At 51.4% G+C, this 20714-nt stretch overlaps 6 protein-coding genes across 6 annotated transcripts; 4 read left to right on the plus strand and 2 right to left on the minus strand.

The window, feature by feature from the left end:
- The first annotated feature begins 200 nt into the window (after nt 1-200).
- BO79DRAFT_165462 (BAR domain-containing protein) lies at nt 201-4067 on the plus strand. The gene is made up of 8 exons (XM_025679258.1): nt 201-1222; nt 1302-1392; nt 1448-1930; nt 2648-2696; nt 2833-2988; nt 3058-3619; nt 3673-3804; nt 3867-4067. The coding sequence occupies exons 1-8, from the start codon at nt 542-544 to the stop codon at nt 3897-3899; spliced, it is 2187 nt and encodes a 728-aa protein (XP_025543880.1). The 5' UTR covers nt 201-541; the 3' UTR covers nt 3900-4067.
- Nucleotides 4068-4404: 337 nt separating this feature from the next.
- Nucleotides 4405-5475, plus strand: BO79DRAFT_206838 (V-type proton ATPase subunit E). The gene is made up of 4 exons (XM_025682051.1): nt 4405-4745; nt 4884-4967; nt 5058-5110; nt 5198-5475. Exons 1-4 carry the CDS (start codon nt 4735-4737, stop codon nt 5275-5277), a joined length of 228 nt encoding a protein of 75 aa, XP_025543881.1. The 5' UTR covers nt 4405-4734; the 3' UTR covers nt 5278-5475.
- Nucleotides 5476-5646: 171 nt separating this feature from the next.
- BO79DRAFT_187221 (sterol homeostasis protein ARV1) lies at nt 5647-8879 on the minus strand (the record flags this gene model as incomplete). The annotated part of the gene is made up of 7 exons (XM_025680530.1): nt 5647-6705; nt 6774-6827; nt 6876-6947; nt 7330-7568; nt 7637-8213; nt 8270-8578; nt 8616-8879. 7 exons carry the CDS (start codon nt 8877-8879, stop codon nt 5647-5649), a joined length of 2574 nt encoding a protein of 857 aa, XP_025543882.1.
- A 1106-nt stretch (nt 8880-9985) lies between these two features.
- BO79DRAFT_187226 (polyamine acetyltransferase) lies at nt 9986-11775 on the plus strand. Its single transcript, XM_025680531.1, has 3 exons — nt 9986-10807; nt 10881-11333; nt 11393-11775. Exons 1-3 carry the CDS (start codon nt 10412-10414, stop codon nt 11414-11416), a joined length of 873 nt encoding a protein of 290 aa, XP_025543883.1. The 5' UTR covers nt 9986-10411; the 3' UTR covers nt 11417-11775.
- Nucleotides 11776-12011: 236 nt separating this feature from the next.
- BO79DRAFT_206841 (putative GTPase NOG1) lies at nt 12012-14654 on the plus strand. Its single transcript, XM_025682052.1, has 5 exons — nt 12012-12108; nt 12194-12302; nt 12412-12513; nt 12602-14295; nt 14357-14654. Exons 1-5 carry the CDS (start codon nt 12088-12090, stop codon nt 14396-14398), a joined length of 1968 nt encoding a protein of 655 aa, XP_025543884.1. The 5' UTR covers nt 12012-12087; the 3' UTR covers nt 14399-14654.
- A 1169-nt stretch (nt 14655-15823) lies between these two features.
- Nucleotides 15824-18019, minus strand: BO79DRAFT_242651 (sugar porter family MFS transporter). Its single transcript, XM_025685225.1, has 3 exons — nt 17701-18019; nt 17523-17635; nt 15824-17460 (listed from the first exon to the last, which is right to left on the minus strand). The coding sequence occupies exons 1-3, from the start codon at nt 17909-17911 to the stop codon at nt 16102-16104; spliced, it is 1683 nt and encodes a 560-aa protein (XP_025543885.1). The 5' UTR covers nt 17912-18019; the 3' UTR covers nt 15824-16101.
- Between the last annotated feature and the right edge of the window lie 2695 nt (nt 18020-20714).

Consider the following 20714-nt stretch of genomic DNA (forward strand, 5'->3'; position numbering starts at 1 on the left):
GCGTAAGTTACAAGGGACTTTGGCTGTGTTTGGGTGATTTGGCGGTTTTTTTGCGGTATCTCCGCTAACGTCACATTTGCCGGGGTTTTGTTTCGCATTTTTATAGATGATGTTTTTTTTATTTTATTGTAGATACTAGATACGGTATTTATCAGTAGAGAGAAGATTCGTCTGCATTGCGACCAGACATTTTTATACAAAAGCCAGTCCCTCCCCCACCCCAGAAAGAAACTGGAACACACACTACACTACACTACACTACACTACACTACACTACACCACACAAGAAGATCTACATCGCTTGGAGTTTACTATTTTACTCTCACACACGGTCCAGCAACAGCCCCGACGTCATCGCTCTTGTCGCAAATCCATCTCTCATCAACGGTTCTGCTTTCTTTGCGCTGCCCCGCCATATTTTTAATCAACGGCCCGCCCCAGTCAGCCGCTGCCGTCACCCACGGTTCGCTTGCAGTCAGTTCCTTTCCCTCTAGTATTCCCTATCAGGTCATCCACTCCTTCAATCCAAAACATATCACACATGTCTCGATACGGCGACTACCGTCGCTCTACTGGGGCTCTCGACGAGGACCATTATTCGCGGGACCGTGAGCGTCACCGTCACCGTCACCGTTCACGTGGACCCCCGGTACTCGAGCGCCCCCGTCGTGTCGAAGAGGATGATCGCTTCGAATATCGCCTTAAGGAACAGGAGCGATACGGCCCCCCTGCCCGTCGCTCTGAAATATTCTACGAGGATGACCATATAGCCTACTCCCCAGGCCCGCTGGTCACCTACCGCCATGCCGAGAGTCCTCCCCCGCGCCCGCGCCTTCTGCGCCGACAGTCTTCCTTGGACACTTTCGACCGCCCAACACGCAAGGTCGATGAATATTACTATAGCGACTACCCGCCTAGAGCTCCTCCTAGTCCCCCACCGATGCGAAGACGAGGCTCCTTCCACCGTGTTCGTTCGCCCGACTACTACGAGGAAATCCGTATCGCGGAACCAGACTACTATGGCGATGAAGAGTACCGGGAGTTCCGTGAGCGTGATCGGATTGTGGAGCGCCCACGTCGCTCAGTGAGTCGGTATCGTGGGAGAATGGTAGAGGAAGTTGACGTGGAGAAACCGTATCCTCGGAAAGGCAGAACTCGCATGCCTCGCAAGTTGGTTCACACCAGCGCGATCCGCGAGTTTGGCTATCCGTATGAGGAAGAGGTGTGTATATTTCATGGATACAAGTCGAGCTGGAACAGAACATGGCCTGGGCCTTGTCCAACGCTAACCGTGGCTGCAGGGAAAAATGATCATCATTCAGGTTGCTCTTTCCAAGGAGCAGATTGACGAGGTCATCAGTCGAAGTCGTGAGATCAAGCGCATGACCGAGAGTAGGTTTCCCACGTGCTTGTCATCAAAAGAGCGATGGTGCTGACGGTCTCCAAGCACATTATAAGCATACCTCTTCACCCTCACCCATTCGCGACAGACATCGCGACCGCATAGTGGAAAAAATCGCTATGGAGAGTTACACTCCCCGGACGAGCCATGAGACTTTGCTTATCGAGCCATCTCCGTCCCGGCACCGGTCGCGGTCGCGCCATCACCATCATCACCACCACCATCCCGAGCTGGAGGAAACGAAAATAACCAGGACAGTCTCTCGGACACGGAACGTGTCTGTCCAGGGTCGCCCTCGCCGTCGGTCATCGCCCGTGCGTAGAATTGAGCGGTATGACGATGGAGCGCAATCCACTAAGCTTCAGTCTGGCCCACTTGCAATCGTTGTACGTCCGCGAGACAGTGATGACGATCTGCGGGAATACACGCAAATCGAGCGACGTGGCGGTGGGGAGGTGATCCGAGACACGGAGATTATTGGCGACGGCGAAGAAGAGGAGATCCTCGAGGTGAAAAAGGATCGCAGAGGTAGGATGAGCCTTGTCCGACGCAAGCGGTGAAGTGCGGATTCTAAGAGATGATCATAGGCCCGAGCTCACGGCTCATGAGAGCGATGATGGCGACTTTGACTTAATCCGGGTAACTGAACGCGGACTCGGCGAGCATTTTTACGACTTTCAGCTTTTCCTTAACGATTTCGGTGTCTCCTATTTTTCATCTGTACTATATCAGTTTGATTGCGATGACGACTTGTACTATGATTCGATTGGTGCGGTTGACGCCATGCTATTACGACGACGATAACGACAATGGGATTCTTGTTTGTTCATGGGTTTGTGCGCGTTATTAAGGTCTTGTTCCTGGGTTTGTTTGTGGATTGTGGGTTTAGACCATGTTTAATACTTATCAGGCCTTTTCTGGGCCTAGTCAATGCAAGATATGTGACCAGTGGTGTCCGCACATTAGAGTTTGTCCAAGAGTAAGATATGTAGCAGTAAAGTAGAACTGTCCACATGATAACAGGCTGAGATAACGATGCTGCCTGGGTGCCTGGCACATGCCGGCATGAAACCGTGGCGGTACCAGCGATACGAAGGCGGTGTCGCACCAATGAACGGAAAGTGGCCTCGACTCCGCGATCTGCACATCAACACCATCTTCTCTCTGACCCTCCTATTGCAGACTTCCTGCATTTGTATTCAGTTTAGATATATCGTGCTTATCCCAGAAACTTAAGAATTTCAGTGTCCAACGACATCATGGATAAGTTCCAGGCGTTCGGAAAGAACCTCAGGTGAGATAACTGTTCCCCTCCGCAATAATTTCTCCGATTAGGAGACTGTCCGCATTTCCAGCGGCACTCCGATGCTGTCATACAGCCAAGACTGCAAACCGAGCATTATACTAACATGCTATGTCTTATCGAGCAGCGCGAGCTTCTCGCCCTTTGCTGCGCGCACTCAGCAGATGATCAAGGAGCAGCTTGGTCAGGCCGATGACCGCACTCAACTCCCCGATGAGTACATCGAGCTGGAGAAGCGGGTGGATGCCCTGAAGATTGTCCACCAGAAGCTTCTTCAAGTGACGTGCGTTATATCTTCTCCCGTAACGTTTCATCTCTCAATCAGCTAACATGTTGACCCCATCACATGCAGTTCCCAGTACTCCAACGAGGCCTATGACTACCCGCCCAACATCCGCGAATCGTTCAACGACATGGGCCGCACCATCAGCGAGAAGGTTCAGCTCCTTTCCCAGGCCTCCTCTCCCGCTGAGGCTCAGGCTGCCCTGACTGCCCCTCCCTCGGCCAAGCCGCAGCCCAAGACCTTCAACCACGCTATTGCCCGCGCCTCTCTGGCAGGTTCCCAGACTCTGGCGCAGAGCTCGCATGGCGAGGACCCCCTGGCCACTGCGCTGGAGAAGTACGCTTTGGCGTCGGAGAAGGTGGGCGAGGCTCGTCTGGCCCAGGACGCTCAGATCCAGTCCCGCTTCTTGGCTGGCTGGAACACCACTCTTAACACGAACTTGATGTTCGCCGCGAAGGCACGTAAGAACGTTGAGAACGCTCGTCTTATGCTCGACTCGATCAAGGCGAGCAAGAAGGCCGCCGTCAGGGGTGACTGGGACAGCCTGAGCGAGGAGGCTCGTGCGGAGATTGAGCAGGCGGAGGATGAGTTCGTTGGACAGACCGAGGAGGCTGTTAGCGTGATGAAGAATGTACGTTGTTCGTCTGTGTGAAAAAGATGGTAAAGACTGACAGGATATTACAGGTTCTCGATACCCCCGAACCTCTGCGGAACCTGGCCGACTTGATCGCGGCGCAGCTAGAGTACCACAAGCGGTCTTACGAGATACTCAGCGAGCTGGCTCCTGTTGTCGATGGCTTGCAGGTTGAGCAAGAGGTATGATCGATCAATATTCACTGGTGGTTTTTTCATCGTGACTAATTGGCATCTTCCTGCAGGCCAGCTACCGTAAGAGCCGTGAGGGCGCGTAAATCGGTTGTTGCTGGAATTTGTCGCCATTGTCTCGTGTTGTTTTGTTGCCGCTTGTTATTGGAAACTAGCCTCGTTGATTCACCTTGTTTGTCTTGCGAAATTGTTCTATATCCCTCGATGTGTGAATACGTGGGTTATTGACTGCTTGAAGCGTAAACCATGCAGTGTATATCGTAGACTGATACAGTCGATGCATATCAAACTGACATTCGCCTACTATACCATCAGCCCGATACCTCATATTAGAGAAATCCTCGTAAATACATACTGCGCAAGGGCATACATCAGATAGTCCTAGTCTCTTATTTCTCCTAACCACAGTATTAAATTCATTTGCCCAAAACAAAGCCAGTCAAAATAACAATATCGACATCCCTTCTGCGGAGCACAGCCAGAACCATCTCCACAAGATAAATCATGCCTCAGGCACCAATCCCGAGCAGCGGCGCAGCTCCGCCGATAACCTCCCTCTCGATAACCACGTAACTCCGTCCCCCGTTCCGACCAGCTAGCTGCGCGACAATCCAGTCCTTTACCTGCCACTGCGACCCTACCTTTCTCCAGCGAACTACCCAGACGAGCGAATCTCGAATTCCGCATTCGCGCCATTCCACCACCCAACCAGCAAGTCAGCTATCCAGCTAGTCAGCTAGCTACCTACTACCTACCTCCACCGGTCCTCAACCTACACCCTCCCCCAGACACACCGAAGGGACATACAAACAAAAGCGAAAGAGAAGAACAAGAAACAGCAAGGCTGGACCTGCTGTACACATCTCATTCCGCGGAACATATACTCGATCGATTCAATAGATCAGAGCAAGAAAAGACAAAATGGCGAACGGGTATGTTTCAGCTTGGTGTACACCTACCTGTCTATAGACTGGATGGTTATCTATCGATGCGCTCTTCCTCAGTCTTGGATAAGACATGATGTTGCTAAATGGAAATATGTACTAACATGTGATATTCTTGAATAACAGCTGGAGCTTAATCATCGGCCTCATCTTCGTGGTGGTTGCTTCTGTCCTGGCGTGGATCTTTAGTCCTAAGGGGGAGAATCAGACGTGCGTTCATCATATACAATCTTTCTCTGTCCTCCTCAATACATCGAAGGAGGTAGGTAGATGGGGATTTGCTAATTTGTTGGGATGTAGTGTCTTCCGGAGCACGCTGGTGCTTTCTTTCGTTTGTTGTTATTTGATGTGGGGTATGTTTGCATTTTCCTTTCCTTCTCCTCCTTTTTATTCTGTTTTATTGGGTTACTAAGACGTGGCTGACTGGTGTTGCTTTGTAGCTATTACATTCTTGGCGCAGTGGCATCCGTTGATTGTGCCGAAGAGGTCGGATATTCGGCCGGGGAGGGTACCGCAGTAGATACCTTTCTTGCTTGTTTTTGGGGATTGTCTGGGCTGGCTGAGGGGAAGATGTTTTAAGGGTGATATGATGGGTGGGATGCGGGTGAATTAGTTGAATACCAGGGGATGCGCGGATAAGGGGCCTAGGGTGTGATTGAGAGTGAAGTGGAGGGAGGTGATACCATGATATAAAATGTGGGATTACTGTATAGCTACGCTACTATATCTTTTGTCTTCTTGATGCGTCTGGTTTGAATACCTATTTAGTATCTATTCACTGTCTTTGTATGGGTCAGTCGATTTGTAGATGCTCATTACGTGTAGTATGTGGTATGGTATATTAGAATGCTATGTCTGTCTATGTATGTATGCTCTTCTATAAGAAACGTTAACCAACCCCAACTGCCCCCAATATTACCCTCTGTACAGTCCACCGAGCGGCCAAACCCGCCACCGCCAGTGCCACCGCGCGCAGATACCCGCATCCAAGCAGGATATACAATGCTTCGATATTGCTCAGCAGCACGAGATGCGTGTCCGCCGCGCCCAGTGAGAGCAGCGGCCCAAGCAGGTCAATAAAGCTGGCTAGATAGCTGGTAGGTACAGACTCGGGCATGATCCTGATAAGACTTTCCAGTAGCGAGGACGAGCCAGGTAGGGAAGAAGTCCCTGATGCAGTCGGATGAGCTGCGGTGAGAGTCGCTGCAGGGCCGATGCCGTTGCCATCCAATGTCTGTTGTATGATGGTTGTTTGGCTGCCGGCGCTGAGAAAGGTGTTGTTGGACCCGGAGACATTGGACGCATTTCCGCTGCCGTCAGGACCCCAGATGACGAGGAGGATTGGGAAGAGCTTCGCGCAACTGCTGACGAGCAAGGCGGTGCTGATGGCGGTTGGACTGGCTGGCGAGGGGGGCGGAAGGGGTCTGATGCTTTGGGCTGGGGCGGTGGAGGCACGTCGGAGAGGTGGTGGGAGGGAGGTGAAAGATCCTTGGGGCGTTGTGGGAGGGAGATGGTGGATGTCACTGGCTGAAGCGCTGGCTATTGTTGTTACATCGTTGGAGGAGCCTTGTGGGGTGAGCTTCGGTGGGCTTAGTGTCGATGCTGGAGTAGGCGAGAGCTGTGTTTGGCTGTTGTTGGTCTGCGATGGGAATGACGGGAGTATGGGTGTCGAGGGGTTGGAGAAGATAGGCGCTTCTGTCGCATTGCCATGCTGAGAAGAGCCAGTGTATCCGCGAGGTGTTGGAGCAAGGATCGATGCCAGAAGCCGGATAGTAAGGTGGTGGGCGAGAGTCGCCAGCGCATTTAGGCTCAGAAAGAAGAGGTATTGGACGATGATAGGCGCGCGCGAAAGAAAGGTAGTTGCGAGTGATGGGGATTTCTCAATCCGTGCCCATGTCAGGTAGACGTCGAATAGAAGTAGTAGAATCCCAAGACGGATTATGGAGCGCTAAGCAAACGGTATGTGTTAGTCGCAGTCTGCAATGTCGTAAGTGGATGTAGATAGCGAGCACTCACATCGAACTGGTTGTCGTCTCCCCCTAGCCGATTGAAAAGTAGATGGCGATACACCTTGATGGTCGTCAGCGAGCTTATCAGCCATACATGCAATTTACATACCTGCGGCTTGATAAGGACGAGATCAATGAAGATCACAACGAAATCGTGCTCGACGTATTTGTCCGCGAACCGCTGGCAGCGCGGACATTGCGTCAAACGCACACCTTTACCCAGGGAACGGTCATCAGCGCGACTATATGTGCTGTATAAATGAGAGACCGGATAGGAGCACTCGATGCAGATGGGCATCGTGTCATTGACTCCTCTTCATAGTGGAGGAGCCCATAGTCATGGGGAAGAATCACAGAACCCCGTGGGCGAGACTCCGATGACCGCAGGAGATGCCGAAGGCGGTGAGAGTATACTGTATACGACATTCCCCTTAATGCTTCTCCTGCACTTCGCCTTAACCATACGATAGGCTTAAATATTGTCTAGGACTCATACTGGATACGTCGATTCTTCAGTGCTAATATGGTTCCACAGTACTATTATTCTACAGCTTGCTTCCTACCACAGGAATGGGTAGGATGTTGTTCCGCTGGCTCTGCAACCGCTCAGTTGTCGTTTTGAAAAGACGCGGCAGCCCCGTCTGCTCATATGAGACTCCCTCGACAATCAACTGTGCGATACCCCGGGTGGAGAGAAAAACCTGCGGCATTCCATGTCCGGTGAAGCCGGCAACTATGAGCTGCCCAGGCTTGTTGGGAACATGTCCGACGTGCGGTAGCGAATCCGTGCTATAGCCCATAACTATTTCAAGTTAGCACCATACATTTCATACTGAAGAAAAGGGACAGCATGCGAGATGGGATGCATACTTCCTGACCAGACCCGGTCTGTATATGCTCCCGAGTTCTCCCATCCATGGAAGTGTCTCTGCATATAGTTGTCGAAATACCGCACTGCCGCCTCAACCGTTCGGCTGTCGTCGGTATTGTTGTACCAGCTATCTCGGTCCTGATAATAGAAGGTCGACTTTGCTCCGCCTACAATGATGCTTCCATCCGGCCGGGGAATGAGGTAGTCATAATGCCAGCCATTGAACCGCAGCATATACGAGCGTTCGAGCGGCGATGGAGGTGGATTGGGTACCACAATGCGACTGCAGAATCCTCGCACTGGGATGATCTTGTCCTTGTACTCCGGTGCAATGGACGACGTGTATGCGTTGGTAGAAAAGACGACCCATTTGGCGCGGATTGAGCCACGATCAGTGGTCACCATCCATCGGCCTTCGTCATCCGGGACTTCAGACACCTTCGTGACGGGCGTGTGTGTCTGAAGGTTTACTCCCGCTGACACAGCTTGCCTCAAGAGATGTATAATGAATTTATACGGCCAAAGTCGGGCGGTACGCTGGTTGAAGCAAGCCAAGGCCCCCTTTACACCGGATACCTAGGCGATGTAAGCCGTGCTGTCTTAGGTATGTATGTATGTAGAATGTGACATACGGTCTCTGCCATTTCAGGTGGTGTGTATCCGACATCCTTGATTGTTTCCACACCCTGAGAGACAAGATAATCATAACCAGCCTTGACCTTTGCAAGCTGGTCTTTGTCAAACTGTATATCGCAGACTCGGTTCACCTCTAAGTCGCAATCGATCTTCTCCTTCTTAACCAGATCTTCAATAACGGAGACATGCTCCATCTCAAACGCAGCGACTTCAGCCGCCGCCTCTAATCCGTACTCCTTGGCCAGATTACCAATCCGGTTGAATACATCAGGCTTCAAGTGACCACCTACACGGCAGAGTCCGCCCTGCATTAGATTTGACAAACAGTCTAAATATGGATACAGATGAGTACTTGCCATTGCGCCCCGTAGCCCCCGAGCATGCCTGTCGTGCTTCTAAGATCACAATGGAAGGCTGTTCTGTTGATACGAGTCGGCTGCGCTCGAGACAGTGATAAGCAGTCGAAGCTCCAGCATAGCCGGCGCCTATGATAACGATGTCACTTGTTTCTGGAAGTGACTCTGTAGAGCGAAAGTTATCCAAGGGATCGGGTTCCGACCGCCAGAAGGATGTCAAGCTATGATCAACAGGGAATGGTTTAGCCATCTTGATGCAAGAGAACGGTAACCCGTCCCAATTCGCTGCAGCAGACAAAGCAGGAAAGTATATTAAGTTACTATCGATGTTGATTTTATATACGGGGTAAAAGTATCTAGTCTGGCGGTTGAGATAAGAATGTCTGCCAGCTCATCGATGCGTTGGTCGGCATTGGACCGAAGCGCCGACGGACTGCAGCGGAGTGTCTGTGCCTCGTTTCCGATATCTGCTAGCGTCGACAGGGGGCTTGGATCCGATAGTCTGGCAAGCTTATCAGATTGCATCTGAGCTGAAGAATCATGGCAGGCCATGATGGCCAGGGTCTGTTGTGCACGAGGTTGTCTCCAACCCCTCGTGTCGGAGGAATTCCAACGTTGCATTCAATGCATGATGATGCCATGGTTGGAGAAAGCAGAAGGGTCAAAGACAGTAAGTGCACAGCCAGTTACTCCATTGACCAACTCTAGATATTGTCCAGCATGGCAAAATAGATCTGTGCAGAATTACTATTATAGGAAAACATGGATACCTCACAAGGCTACAAGTGATAGGTTGAGGTACAAGAGAGGAACATTCAAAGACTCGGTCCAAATAGGTATGTATCGGTAACCTCCACGGTAACGTGGCCCCCATCAATGGAGCCAGCCAATGACAAGTCATAAAAGTTGCATTGCACGAGCGCATGGACGCGTAATGATACCGTACCGCCATGACCTGCAGGAGCCTTTATCAGTACCTGTCCGGTATTGCCCGCTCCTCTCGCACTGCCAGCTGAAGGTCAATGTGCTGCTGCCCCGCTTCCCTGTTGTAATGTTGGAACTGAAGGTCCTCACGGGAAATGAACTTAGGGTATCGAGACATGTAGATGGGCGAGAAAAATGTGATAGCCACCAGAGTTACTCCAAGCGACGAAAGAGAATTGGCATCAGATTTTAGGTCTGGGGAAGGAGACAGTCCTTCATTCAATCAATCGAGACACACCTCTCCACCCCCAGCCAATCACTCCTGACGGAGATCTGTCGCATTCCCTCCGCGTGTGGCAAACCAAACCAAATCAAATCAAACCCACCCCCTCGCTCAATGCAATCTCAATCGCACACAAACTCTGCCTGCGCGACTGATTGATCTCCCTTGTGCGCGTTCCAGAAAGACTCCCCCCGGTTTCTCCTTGACGCCTGCCCAGCTCGAGTCATTAACCCAGTTCCTGCCTGCTTGAAACTCTTTCCCATCTCCACCTCTCCTCTAGAACTTGAGCTTCTGGAATCGCAATCACCACTTTGCTTCCCCCCGAGGCTTATCGGCCGCATTAAGCTAAATCGATCCCCACCCGGTTTTCTAGGCTTTCCCGAGCACTTCGTACCCCTCGATTCCCTTTTTCGTCCCGTCTTCTTACCTTCCCGGTCAACCCTCGGCCTTGATTCTGTCCTTGTCACGTTGCCTTTCTTTTCACCCTTCGTTTTTTCTTTCTCCCTGGCCCGAGTGTTGCGCCATCGCTTTTTACACTGCCCCACTACTCCTCAACTCCCGTGAATACCTACATCATGTCCGACCAGGCCAACTCTCACTACCAGGAACCCATCAACGGGCTCAAGCCGTTATCAAATGCGGAAGGCTTCGACTTGCCTGCTACCGCGAGTGACCTGTCCCGCCGCGCGGAGCGCGCAGAGTTCTCATACGCCGATGGTCAGCCTCTAGGAGAGGCTGAGATTGAGGAGGATGACGATGACGAAGAGGAAGAAGTCGAAGGGGAATATGTCGCCGTGGACCATGACGATATCAACGAGTACCCTTACTGGTTCCGCCGCCCGCCCGTCCACCAACGCACAAAGTTGGACGAACTGCACCCGTTCGTGCAGGTTCTTACCGAGTCGAACGTGGAAGATTGCGTCAAGGTCGAGGAGGCGTTCCCTGAACACGAGCGCTGCTCGCGCGAAAAGGTATGAGTGAGGTGTTGGATGCTATGCGCCAGTCAAGCAATTTGGTTGGAGCTTGGGCTAATTGGGTTCACAGTTTCGTTATCGCCTGAGCAGATGCCCGGAATTATGTCTCGGCTTGTTTACTCTTCCAATTCTCGGTGAGGGCGAGCCTAAGCCTCGCCCGACGCTGGTGGGGCACGTCATCGCCACGAGAACCTCGAACCCTGTGGTGACGGATAAGTCTATGGAGCTACCGGCGAAGTGGCAGGAAGAGCGCATGACTGTGGTGGACGGAGAGACCGTCGGTCATGACGAGTACGGCAGCACGATTGCCATCCACTCTCTTGCTGTGCTGCCGGAACATCAGGGCAAGCAGGTTGGCAGCACATTGATGAAGGCATACATTCAGCGGATCAAGGATGCGCAAATCGCTGATCGCATTTCCATCATTGCGCATGGCCCCTTGGTTCCCTATTATCAGTCTTTTGGTTTTGAGAACCGCGGTCCTAGCAACTGCCAGTTTGGCGGTGGTGGCTGGGTGAACATGGTAAGTTTTTTTTTCCAGCATATATTTGGTTGCATAAGACCGAAGCTGACAGTCCACAGATCTTCGAGTTCGCCAAGGAGTAAGCGCTCGTGGGCCTGTTCTTTAATGCTACTGCATCTCTGGGGCATGGTGTTGTGGTTTTCTTTTTTTTTGCTCCCCCCCTTTATGTCGTCTTCGATTTCTCACGTTTTGTTCGTTTCTCTTGATCTTTTTTCACACTACCCCATTTTATATGACGCATGCTATGGATTACACAGGATTCGGTCTTACTGGTGGGTTCATGATAAAAAGCAACGGCGTTTGTCGGGCTACGAGGGTTTAGGGACCGATGATGATGATGCTGGTATTATGATGGCCGGATTGAAGCACCACGGGATGGTTTGGTCAGGGCAGGCATATTTGTATCATAGTCCCCGGTAGTCAGTGTAAATGAATATATGGTATAGACATGGTTCGAAGAATTCAAGACATAAGTTATAAGATATACTCTAGTACTAATATGCGTAAGTACCCAACAGCTGCTTGCTGGCTGGCCGCCTCGCCTAGAAGCAGTCCGAGAAACTCCAAAGGGGGGAAATTCCCCACATTAGTCCAGCGCTCACCGCCCGCCAAAATCTGCCTCCGACCGCCCGGAATATTTTTTTTTCTTTTATCGCTTCAACGCAGATTTGCGCTTGTCCACCTCTTATTTACTAACCACGGGGTTTTTGTTCAAGAGTCGCCTGCTGTTTCGACTCCATCCCCGGTGCCCATCATGAAGACGACGTGGAAAGATGTGAGTGCTCCTCGTTGATCCCCGAACAAGCCAATCCGGTCGCAAAAACATTCGATCTGACATCTCTTTTTCACCGCTTGATTAGATCGCTCCTGTGCCCACGAGCCAGGAATTCCTGGACATCGTCCTCAGTCGCACTCAGCGACAGCTCCCTACCCAGATCCGTGCTGGGTTCAACATCAGTCGTATTCGCGGTATGTCTTGGACTTCTTCCCCGTTGGTGCGGGATGCACAAGCTTGCTCCAAAAGCGGCAAATCAGAAATATTCGGGCTGAACTAATTAAAATTCTTCTCTGCCCACAGGCTTCTACACCAGAAAGGTCAAATACACCCAGGAGACTTTCTGCGAAAAGTTCCAGGCTATCCTCGATGGATTCCCCAGACTGCAAGATATTCATCCTTTCCGTAAGTCGCCTGCTTGCTCTCAGAGCTCCAAACCCCACTATCTCTTTCGCTGTTTCTCGGTCAACGACATATCCTGACAAATTCCCAGACAAGGATTTGATGAACACCCTCTACGATGCCGACCACTTCAGAATCGCCCTGGGTCAGGTTTCGACTGCTAAGCATCTCATCGAAACGGTCTCCCGCGACTACGTCCGCCTGATCAAGTATGCTCAGTCTCTGTTCCAGTGCAAGCAGCTCAAGCGCGCTGCCCTTGGTCGTATGGCCACCATCTGCAAGCGTCTCAAGGACCCCCTTGTCTACCTTGAGCAGGTTCGTCAGCACTTGGGTCGTCTGCCCTCGATCGACCCCAACACCCGCACCCTCCTGATCTGCGGTTACCCCAACGTCGGAAAGTCCAGCTTCCTGCGCAGCATCACCCGTGCCGACGTCGACGTTCAGCCCTATGCTTTCACCACCAAGAGTCTGTTCGTCGGTCACTTTGACTACAAGTACCTGCGTTTCCAGGCTATCGATACCCCCGGTATTCTGGACCACCCTCTTGAGGAGATGAACACCATCGAAATGCAGTCCATCACCGCCATTGCCCATCTTCGGTCCGCGGTCATGTACTTCATGGATCTGTCCGAGCAGTGCGGTTACTCTGTTGGCGATCAGATCAAGCTCTTCCACAGCATCAAGCCTCTTTTCGCCAACAAGATCGTTTTCCTTGTTGTGAACAAGATCGATGTGAGACGCCCTGAGGACTTGGAGCCCGAATACCAGCAAGAGCTCCAGAACGTCCTCAAGTCGGGTGATGTTGAGCTTCTGCAGTTGTCTTGCACCACCACCGAGGGTGTGACTGCTGTCAAGAACGCCGCCTGTGACAAGCTCCTCGCCGAGCGTGTGGCTCAGAAACTCAAGTCTGGAACCAACAACGCCGGTACCCCTGGTGGTCGTCTGGGTGACGTCCTTGCCCGTATCCACGTTGCTCAGCCCATGGGCGGTGTGCAGCGCGAGACCTTCATTCCTGAGGCCGTCAAGACGCTCAAGAAGTACGACAAGGACGACCCCAACCGCCGCAGACTGGAGAGGGATCTCGAGGAGGAGAACGGTGGTGCTGGTGTCTACAACATCGACCTCAAGAAGACCTACGATCTGGCCGACGACGAGTGGAAGCACGACAAGATCCCCGAGGTCTGGAACGGCAAGAACATTTACGACTTTGTCGACCCCGAGATCGAGGCCAAGCTGGCTGCTCTGGAGGAAGAGGAGGAGAAGCTGGAAGCCGATGGCTACTACGAGTCCGACCACAGTGTCGAAGACGTGGAGGATGCCGATACTCGTATGAAGGCGGATCTGATTCGCGAGAAGCGCACCCTGATGCGCAACGACGCCAAGATGCGCAAGTCCCTCAAGAACCGGGCGCAGATTCCTCGCAGCGCCAAGGCCAAGAAGCTGTCCCAGATGTCGGATGCTCTGGATGCGGCTGGTTACGATGTGGACGCTGCCTCCTCCCGCGCCCGTTCCCACAGCCAGGTCCGTGGTCGCACGACCACCCGCGACGTGGACATGGACGATGCTATGGATGTCGATATGTCGGACCCGCGCCAGGCCATCGCCAAGGCCAAGGGCCGTCTCCGCAGCCAGGCGGCGACAGACCGTCGCAACGATGGTGTTGTCGACGAGATGGCACGCACCAAGGCCGAGCGCCTGGCCAAGTTGGGACAGAAGAAGATGAACCGGATGGCAAGAGCGGGAGAGGCCGATCGTCACACGACTGCTTCTTTGCCCAAGCACTTGGTAAGTTTTATCCGCCGTCTATATCATCACTTCCATTCTGATATACTAACGTGTCTTTCAGTTCACCGGAAAGCGTACCATCGGCAAGACCCAGCGTCGGTAAAGGCATCGTCCGGATTTGGACGGTCGATGACGAGACGAAGTCCCTTCTTCTTAATACAGTACTCGATACACATAGTGGTCATGAAACATGGGTGTTCCAAAAAAGGGCGTTGGGGGTGTTTCCTTTTGTCGTCTTCTTCCTTTTCGTTTGGATGAATATATTCTTATCCTGAATACCTGGGGTTTATTCCCGCGAATCGATTGTTATGTTGATGAAGAGTTTAGTTGTGCTTTGTGTTGTGGTGAAGGAAGTAGACTGTCTATAGAAGTAAGATGAATGCGATTCACTGGCATACTACTCATACAGTTATCATATGTGTTTCAGCGTAGTAAGTTAACAAGAAGAGTAAGACTTGATAAATTCATGTAGTAGTCACTACTACCTCGTTGACTCGATCAAGAAAAGAGACTTTTTGAGCAAGACTACTTACTAGCATTATAGAAGCCTATACTCAAAGTAAACAAGGCATTGTCTCAAACAGAAGGAGGTGATCTAAACCTCCCCCCAACCGCTGCTAAGTACATGGCTTCTCTTACTCAGATAATTCAACTACTAACTAATACTACTACTCACTTGTTGATTGACTACTACTACTCACTCGTCCATTTCTACTTAACAACTTCCATACTCCATTCCTTCCCATCCCACCCACCAAACCCAAACAACCAACAGTTCAAATTCAAAACATACATATACGCCAACAACGAACCAGTCCTAGTAATCCAAATACCAACAAACAAGTCAAGTAAAATGAGAAGAAAACACTTTAGTAAACTTCTCCCTCCTCACTCAAGCACCAACCCATTATATCCATCCATCTCCCTACCAATTCCAACATCCACAAGCGCCTGCACACAAGGACATTCTCATGGCCAAAGGAGGATAGAACCAAGAAAAAGATTACTTCCTTGTCATTACTATGGATAGAAGATAATAAATGCTACTCACTTCAACCGAGTAAGATGCCGGATGGGTGCTATTATACATGTTGTTATTATTTAGTGAGTGGTTCGTGCTAGCTTGCTAACTGGCTGGCTAGCTGACTAGGTAATATTTGCTGGCTAGTAAGTGAGAGGACTCAAATGATGTGTATAATCTGCGTGATGTAATGGACAAAGAAAGAATACTGGTATCTGTTTGTACTTGGGGAATATGCAGGTGCATGTAGTGGGTGTGGTTCTGTGTGTTTTCTAGAATTCTTCTAGAAGGCCAGTAGAAAATGAGGGTACCCCGGACCCGCTGTGTAGAGCCGTTCCTGACTTCGTATTGACGCCGTGGGAGTGGGTGTGGAGGACGCTATACCGTGTATGGAGATGGTCGGATGATACAAGTGCACTGATCAGTTTGGCCACGTTACTGTCTACTTTTGCTACATTACTAAGACGAGTGAAAAATCTACGGGATCACAGTTAAGGTTCATATGTACTTGTATTAATCGTTTCTCAATAACCTCAAAAAAAATCAACGTCAACAGATGTATGCAGTTGCAGGTATCACCAAACGCCGATGTCGTAGTTCCCAACCATGTCCTTTCCGATGAGTCAAGCCATTCAAACATTGCGTGCGTGGACGCTTTCATGCCGATGATAGCTAGATAGCAAATGCAATGCAAAGAGCAATCATGCAATTAAATAAATCAAAGCTTAAGATGCAGGTTCAATGTACAAGAACAACGAGCAAATGAGTTCGCGAGCGCGAGTGGCTTACTCGCGGAGCTCAGTGGGCTCGGTGTGCTCAGCCATCTCAGCCTGACCCTCCTGCTTGGAAGAGGAAGGGGGACGGTGCATGTCCTGGACAATGCCCTCCGGGGGAACCCAGCTGGCACTCTGCCAGGGCTTGACGTGGAGCACGTACATGGTGTCAACCTCCTCGAGAGTGCGACCCTGGGTCTCGTTGACAAAGAAGAAGACAACGAAGATGGCGGCGAAACAGCATCCAGCAAAGACGTAGCCGTAGGCGAAGTCAATGGAGCTAGAGATGAAGGGAGTGAAGAAGGAGATGAGGAAGTTCCAGGTCCAGTTGGCAGCGGTGGCAATTCCAATGCAGAGAGCACGGTAGCGGGCGGGGTACATCTCACCACAGATGGCCCAGACAATAGGACCCCAGGTAGTGGCGAAACCAACGATGAAGAAGCAGGTGAAGATGATCATGGCCTTACCAGCGGCAGGAGTGGCCTGAGGGTCGGCGAGATCCAGAGCGAAGTGACCAACGGAAGCCCAGATCATGAAGCAGATAAACATCCAGGCGGCACCGACCATCAGACTGTTACGACGACCGAAGTGCTCGACGACGTACAGACCGGGCAGGGTCATACCGAAGTTGACAGCACCCAAGATGATCTGAGTGACGTAGCTGTTGCTCAGACCAGTGGAGGTGAAGATACTGTTACCGTAGTAGAAGATGAAGTTGGCACCGGTCAGCTGCTGGAGGGACTGCAGAGCAATACCGAGCAGGGTACGGTAGAGCATGCGAGGGCCGGTGAACAGCTCGTGCCAGGCAGCCTGGCCAGCGGCCTTCTCCTCATCGAGCTTGTCCTTCATGTCCTTCATCTCCTGGGCGATGCAGCGGTGGTTGGGGCCGACACCGTAGAGCTTGCACATAACCTCACGGGCCTCATCGATACGGCCTTGGCGGTAGGCGAAACGAGGAGACTCGGGCAGGAAGAGAGAGCCGACGGCCAGAATCAAGGGCCAGGCGAAGCCAATGCCCATAGTGATACGCCAGGAAGCAGTCGACTGGATTCTCTCGGTACCAAAGTTGATGATGTAGGAGATGAAGATACCGAAGGCGACGAACAGCTGGAAGGCACTGACCATGGCACCACGGACCTGACGGGGAGCAGATTCACTCTGGTACATGGGGACAATGCTGGAGAGGGCACCAACACCCAGACCGGCAACCCAACGACCCATAGCGACCTGAACCCAGTTGGAGTCGGTGGCAATCTGAATGATGATACCGACAATGTGGATGATAGACCAGAGACAGATGGAGAGCTTGCGGCCCATGCGGTCCGCGATAGGAGCAGCAACCAGGGCACCAATCATAGTACCGATACACAGCTGAAGAGATTGTCAGTCGGGTTGGTCTCCATGGACAGTGCATGATGTTGTATGTCACTTACCAGACCGACGATGAGACCACTGCGGACGTTGCTGAAGGCATAAGAGCCATCAGCCTGTTCCTCACCGAAACGGCGGAGGAAGTCATCCATAGTCTCGAAACCAGAGATTTGACCTGGATAGTGGATGACGGTTAGCAACCGAAGTGTGACCTTCTGTAGAAGATAGATGTCCCCATACCAGTAGAGTAACCGAAGATGAAACCACCCATGGACACGACGACACCCAGGATGAAGGAGCGCCAAGTCAGGTACTTGACGGGACTGTCATCGAGCATGACATGGTCCTTCTCGACGGCGGAGTTGGAGCGAGCAGGAGTAGGAGCCTCCGTGGAGGACTCAGAGTGGTCCGCCTGAGGCTTGAAGCGGGACATCATATTAGAGACACCCATGTTGCCGATGGATTCATTCAAAGCGGAATCCTCTGCCAGGGATGGGAAGATGGGAAAAAGAAAAGATTGATGGAAGTGAAAGACATCCAAAGGGCTGACAGACCCGGGGGAGATGGAGGGATATATATGGGGTCCGGGCAGAGGGGGAGAGGAGGGGAGAGGGGGGGGAGAAGAGGGCCGCACACAAGGATGAAATCGGTAAGTATGACGGCGTCAACGAGTGAATGCCACTAAAATGGAAGTGAAAGAATTTGACGCTCCATCCGTCGGCAATTCGCCTCCATCCCAGGGATTGGAGGGACCCCATCCTCGGGGTAGGACCATGGCAAGAAAAAACGGGGGCCCAGATCTCAAGGGCCCGAAGACAGGCGAACGAGGTGGGAGATTCGGAAGCTAGGGGGCGGAGAGTTCATTGGATGCTTCGAGAGCGTGTCTTGGAGTGGGGAGAGAGTGGAGAGAGTGTCTGGAGAGAGCCGGAGCAGGCTACGACAAACGGGGAGATGTGGACGGTGAGTACCTGAATCGGGGGGAATCCGTTTTCGCCAGCGGAGAAAAAGCGGATGGAGACGAACCGAGCTGGAGAGAAGACTGGAGATTGGATGGAGTAACGCTAAGGAAGGAATGGAGTGGATAGATGGAAGCTGGAGTTCCTGACGGGAGGAATTGAAGATGGATGCGGGCAGGTCACGAGGGCATCACCTGCTTTTGCTTTGCTGTTATTCTGTTACCAACATTCTTGCCTCTTTCGGTAGATTCTTGAGTCGTGCCTTCCGAATTCTGACTGATTCTTCTACACATTCTGTATACCCCGTAAATACATACATCCATCCATCCATACATACTAACTACGTACTATACTCCTTGTATGCAGCTTCATTGTGATGATGATGGTGATGTTGATGCTGTCGTCCATCATGATATCTTCTATCCTTGTACGGAGTAGAAAGTCTCCAGATCGGCTACACAGACTGTATTGCCACAGTGTGACCGTGACACTGATCCTGAAGAAAAGGTTTTCATCTTGATCATAATGGCTGTTGCTGATGATGACGATGATGGATGGATGAATGGTACCGAGTCCTCCTTCTACCGAATCATAATCTAAAACATTAATTATGATGATGCGGCTGTTGTCGGGTTGGCAGACCAAATTCCCGTCACGAGACAAACAATTTACGTACAACCATAACGGTTTGCATCATGGATCTTATTGACATGTTGACGTTACCCGAGACCATCACATACTGCAATCCCAGTGGCTAAAACATCGCTGTCTCCGGCCATTCCGTGTCACAGAATGGAAGGGAAGGGAAGTATCTTGACGAAATGAATGAATGGATTGTTTGTTTGGAAGGAGGGGGGCGACATGGGCTGATCTCCACCCTCCCTTGATTCAAGTGATGGCCGGGTGCAGTAAGAAAAGCCACGCCTGCATAATATTAACGCGGTCTAATATTACTATCGCCCTGCCTCCCGCAGCCATGCAACAACCTTAGTCAGAACCCTCCTGGAACCTCAGCCCGCCTGCTGAACAAAGCATTGTTGACGAGCATTCATTAATGATCCACTACGTTCCTGGAATCTTCTTCGTTTCCATTACCTGTCTGTCAAATTCAGCAGGAAAAATTTTTCCTCTTCCTTCCTTCAGATCAGCCCCTGAGCCACCGAGAAAAGAGCTCAGTCGTAGTAAAGTTGCCGGTTCCGACGCAATCTCAGGCCCAAACGAGGGAGATCACCGGGCGCCAAGTGGGTCCAACCACGAAAGAAATTTTTTCTTTTAAAAATTCTAATTTTGACTCTGCATGCGTTGAGATAATCCCCTCTTGGCTCTTGGCCGATCCCGAACTCTCACAAACACATGCTTTCTCACTTTTTGCCCGACCGTCAGCGGGCAAAGGGAAGGGGGAAAAAATGAAGGAGGGTAGGAAGTATAATCTCCTCCGACAATGCAGATGCAAGAGGGAGAAGTTTTAACCATCAATCTAAATATCATCATAAGCAGCGGCCGTCGCTGATAAGTACATGACACCTAAGCGGCCAACCCTGCTCACCGAGACCACTTCCAGTCTCACCGTCGTCCATCCCGAGCACTTCGGCCACCGCCGACCGTCTCGGTCTCGGGATGCCTGTCCATCCAACTGCCTTCGGTGTGCCGATATCTCACGCTAACTACGCACCACTTCTCGTCCCTTCCCGTTTGGAGCTCACCGGGCCTGTGGATCTTCTGTTTAGCGTTGGCTGATCCTCTCCACCAGCGAAAATTTTCATCCAACCACAACCCCTCGTGCACGTCGGTGCTCAGGTCCAGCTTCAGCTGGAGCTCATATAGCCTGACTCGAACCACCCAGCCTATCAGAGATCTCCCTACCTTACCATGGATTCGGTCGGAACTTGACCGGCCTGCAATCGATGACCTTTTCGGCTTCCGGTGAGGTTTCACTCTCCTCCGTTAGGTCGGGTTCGGCATGCCGTAATGCCGCAAGAGAGAGACGTCGCTTGCTGTCTCCCCTCAGGCTCACATTGTAAACCCAGATAGAACATCAGGAACATCGCCAGGACGTAAGAAGAGCATTATATGCACTCCCACAGTAAAGTATAAAAACAATAACTAGAGTAACAATGCAACCCGACCACACAATCCCGGCTCATTCAGCCTACGTAGTATCCCGAAAGCGAGAGACACAAAGAGCATCACGCAACCCACTCACCGAGCCCGAGACAAAGCCAACCAACCAAACAACCCGGTCGATACCCAAACCTAACCTAAATTAACCTAACCAGAAAAAAATATAAAAAAAAAAAG

The sequence above is a fragment of the Aspergillus costaricaensis genome (genome assembly GCF_003184835.1).
Source record: "Aspergillus costaricaensis CBS 115574 unplaced genomic scaffold BO79scaffold_3, whole genome shotgun sequence".
NCBI classification, from domain to species: Eukaryota; Fungi; Ascomycota; class Eurotiomycetes; order Eurotiales; family Aspergillaceae; genus Aspergillus; species Aspergillus costaricensis.

Coding starts and splice junctions, on each gene's coding strand:
- BO79DRAFT_165462 (XM_025679258.1), top strand. CDS start 542: ATGTCTCGATACGGCGACTACCGTCGCTCTACTGGGGCTCTCGACGAG. Junction 1,223..1,301: donor GCTATCCGTATGAGGAAGAG/GTGTGTATATTT, acceptor CCGTGGCTGCAG/GGAAAAATGATCATCATTCA. Junction 1,931..2,647: donor GGTGAAAAAGGATCGCAGAG/GTAGGATGAGCC, acceptor TAAGAATTTCAG/TGTCCAACGACATCATGGAT.
- BO79DRAFT_206841 (XM_025682052.1), top strand. CDS start 12,088: ATGAAGACGACGTGGAAAGAT. Junction 12,109..12,193: donor TGAAGACGACGTGGAAAGAT/GTGAGTGCTCCT, acceptor CCGCTTGATTAG/ATCGCTCCTGTGCCCACGAG. Junction 12,303..12,411: donor CAACATCAGTCGTATTCGCG/GTATGTCTTGGA, acceptor CTCTGCCCACAG/GCTTCTACACCAGAAAGGTC.
- BO79DRAFT_187226 (XM_025680531.1), top strand. CDS start 10,412: ATGTCCGACCAGGCCAACTCTCACTACCAGGAACCCATCAACGGGCTC. Junction 10,808..10,880: donor AGCGCTGCTCGCGCGAAAAG/GTATGAGTGAGG, acceptor TTGGGTTCACAG/TTTCGTTATCGCCTGAGCAG. Junction 11,334..11,392: donor GTGGTGGCTGGGTGAACATG/GTAAGTTTTTTT, acceptor GACAGTCCACAG/ATCTTCGAGTTCGCCAAGGA.
- BO79DRAFT_242651 (XM_025685225.1), bottom strand. CDS start 17,911: ATGGGTGTCTCTAATATGATGTCCCGCTTCAAGCCTCAGGCGGACCAC. Junction 17,636..17,700: donor CATCTTCGGTTACTCTACTG/GTATGGGGACAT, acceptor TCCACTATCCAG/GTCAAATCTCTGGTTTCGAG. Junction 17,461..17,522: donor GTGGTCTCATCGTCGGTCTG/GTAAGTGACATA, acceptor CAATCTCTTCAG/CTGTGTATCGGTACTATGAT.
- BO79DRAFT_206838 (XM_025682051.1), top strand. Junction 4,968..5,057: donor CCTAAGGGGGAGAATCAGAC/GTGCGTTCATCA, acceptor GTTGGGATGTAG/TGTCTTCCGGAGCACGCTGG. Junction 5,111..5,197: donor TTGTTGTTATTTGATGTGGG/GTATGTTTGCAT, acceptor GTTGCTTTGTAG/CTATTACATTCTTGGCGCAG.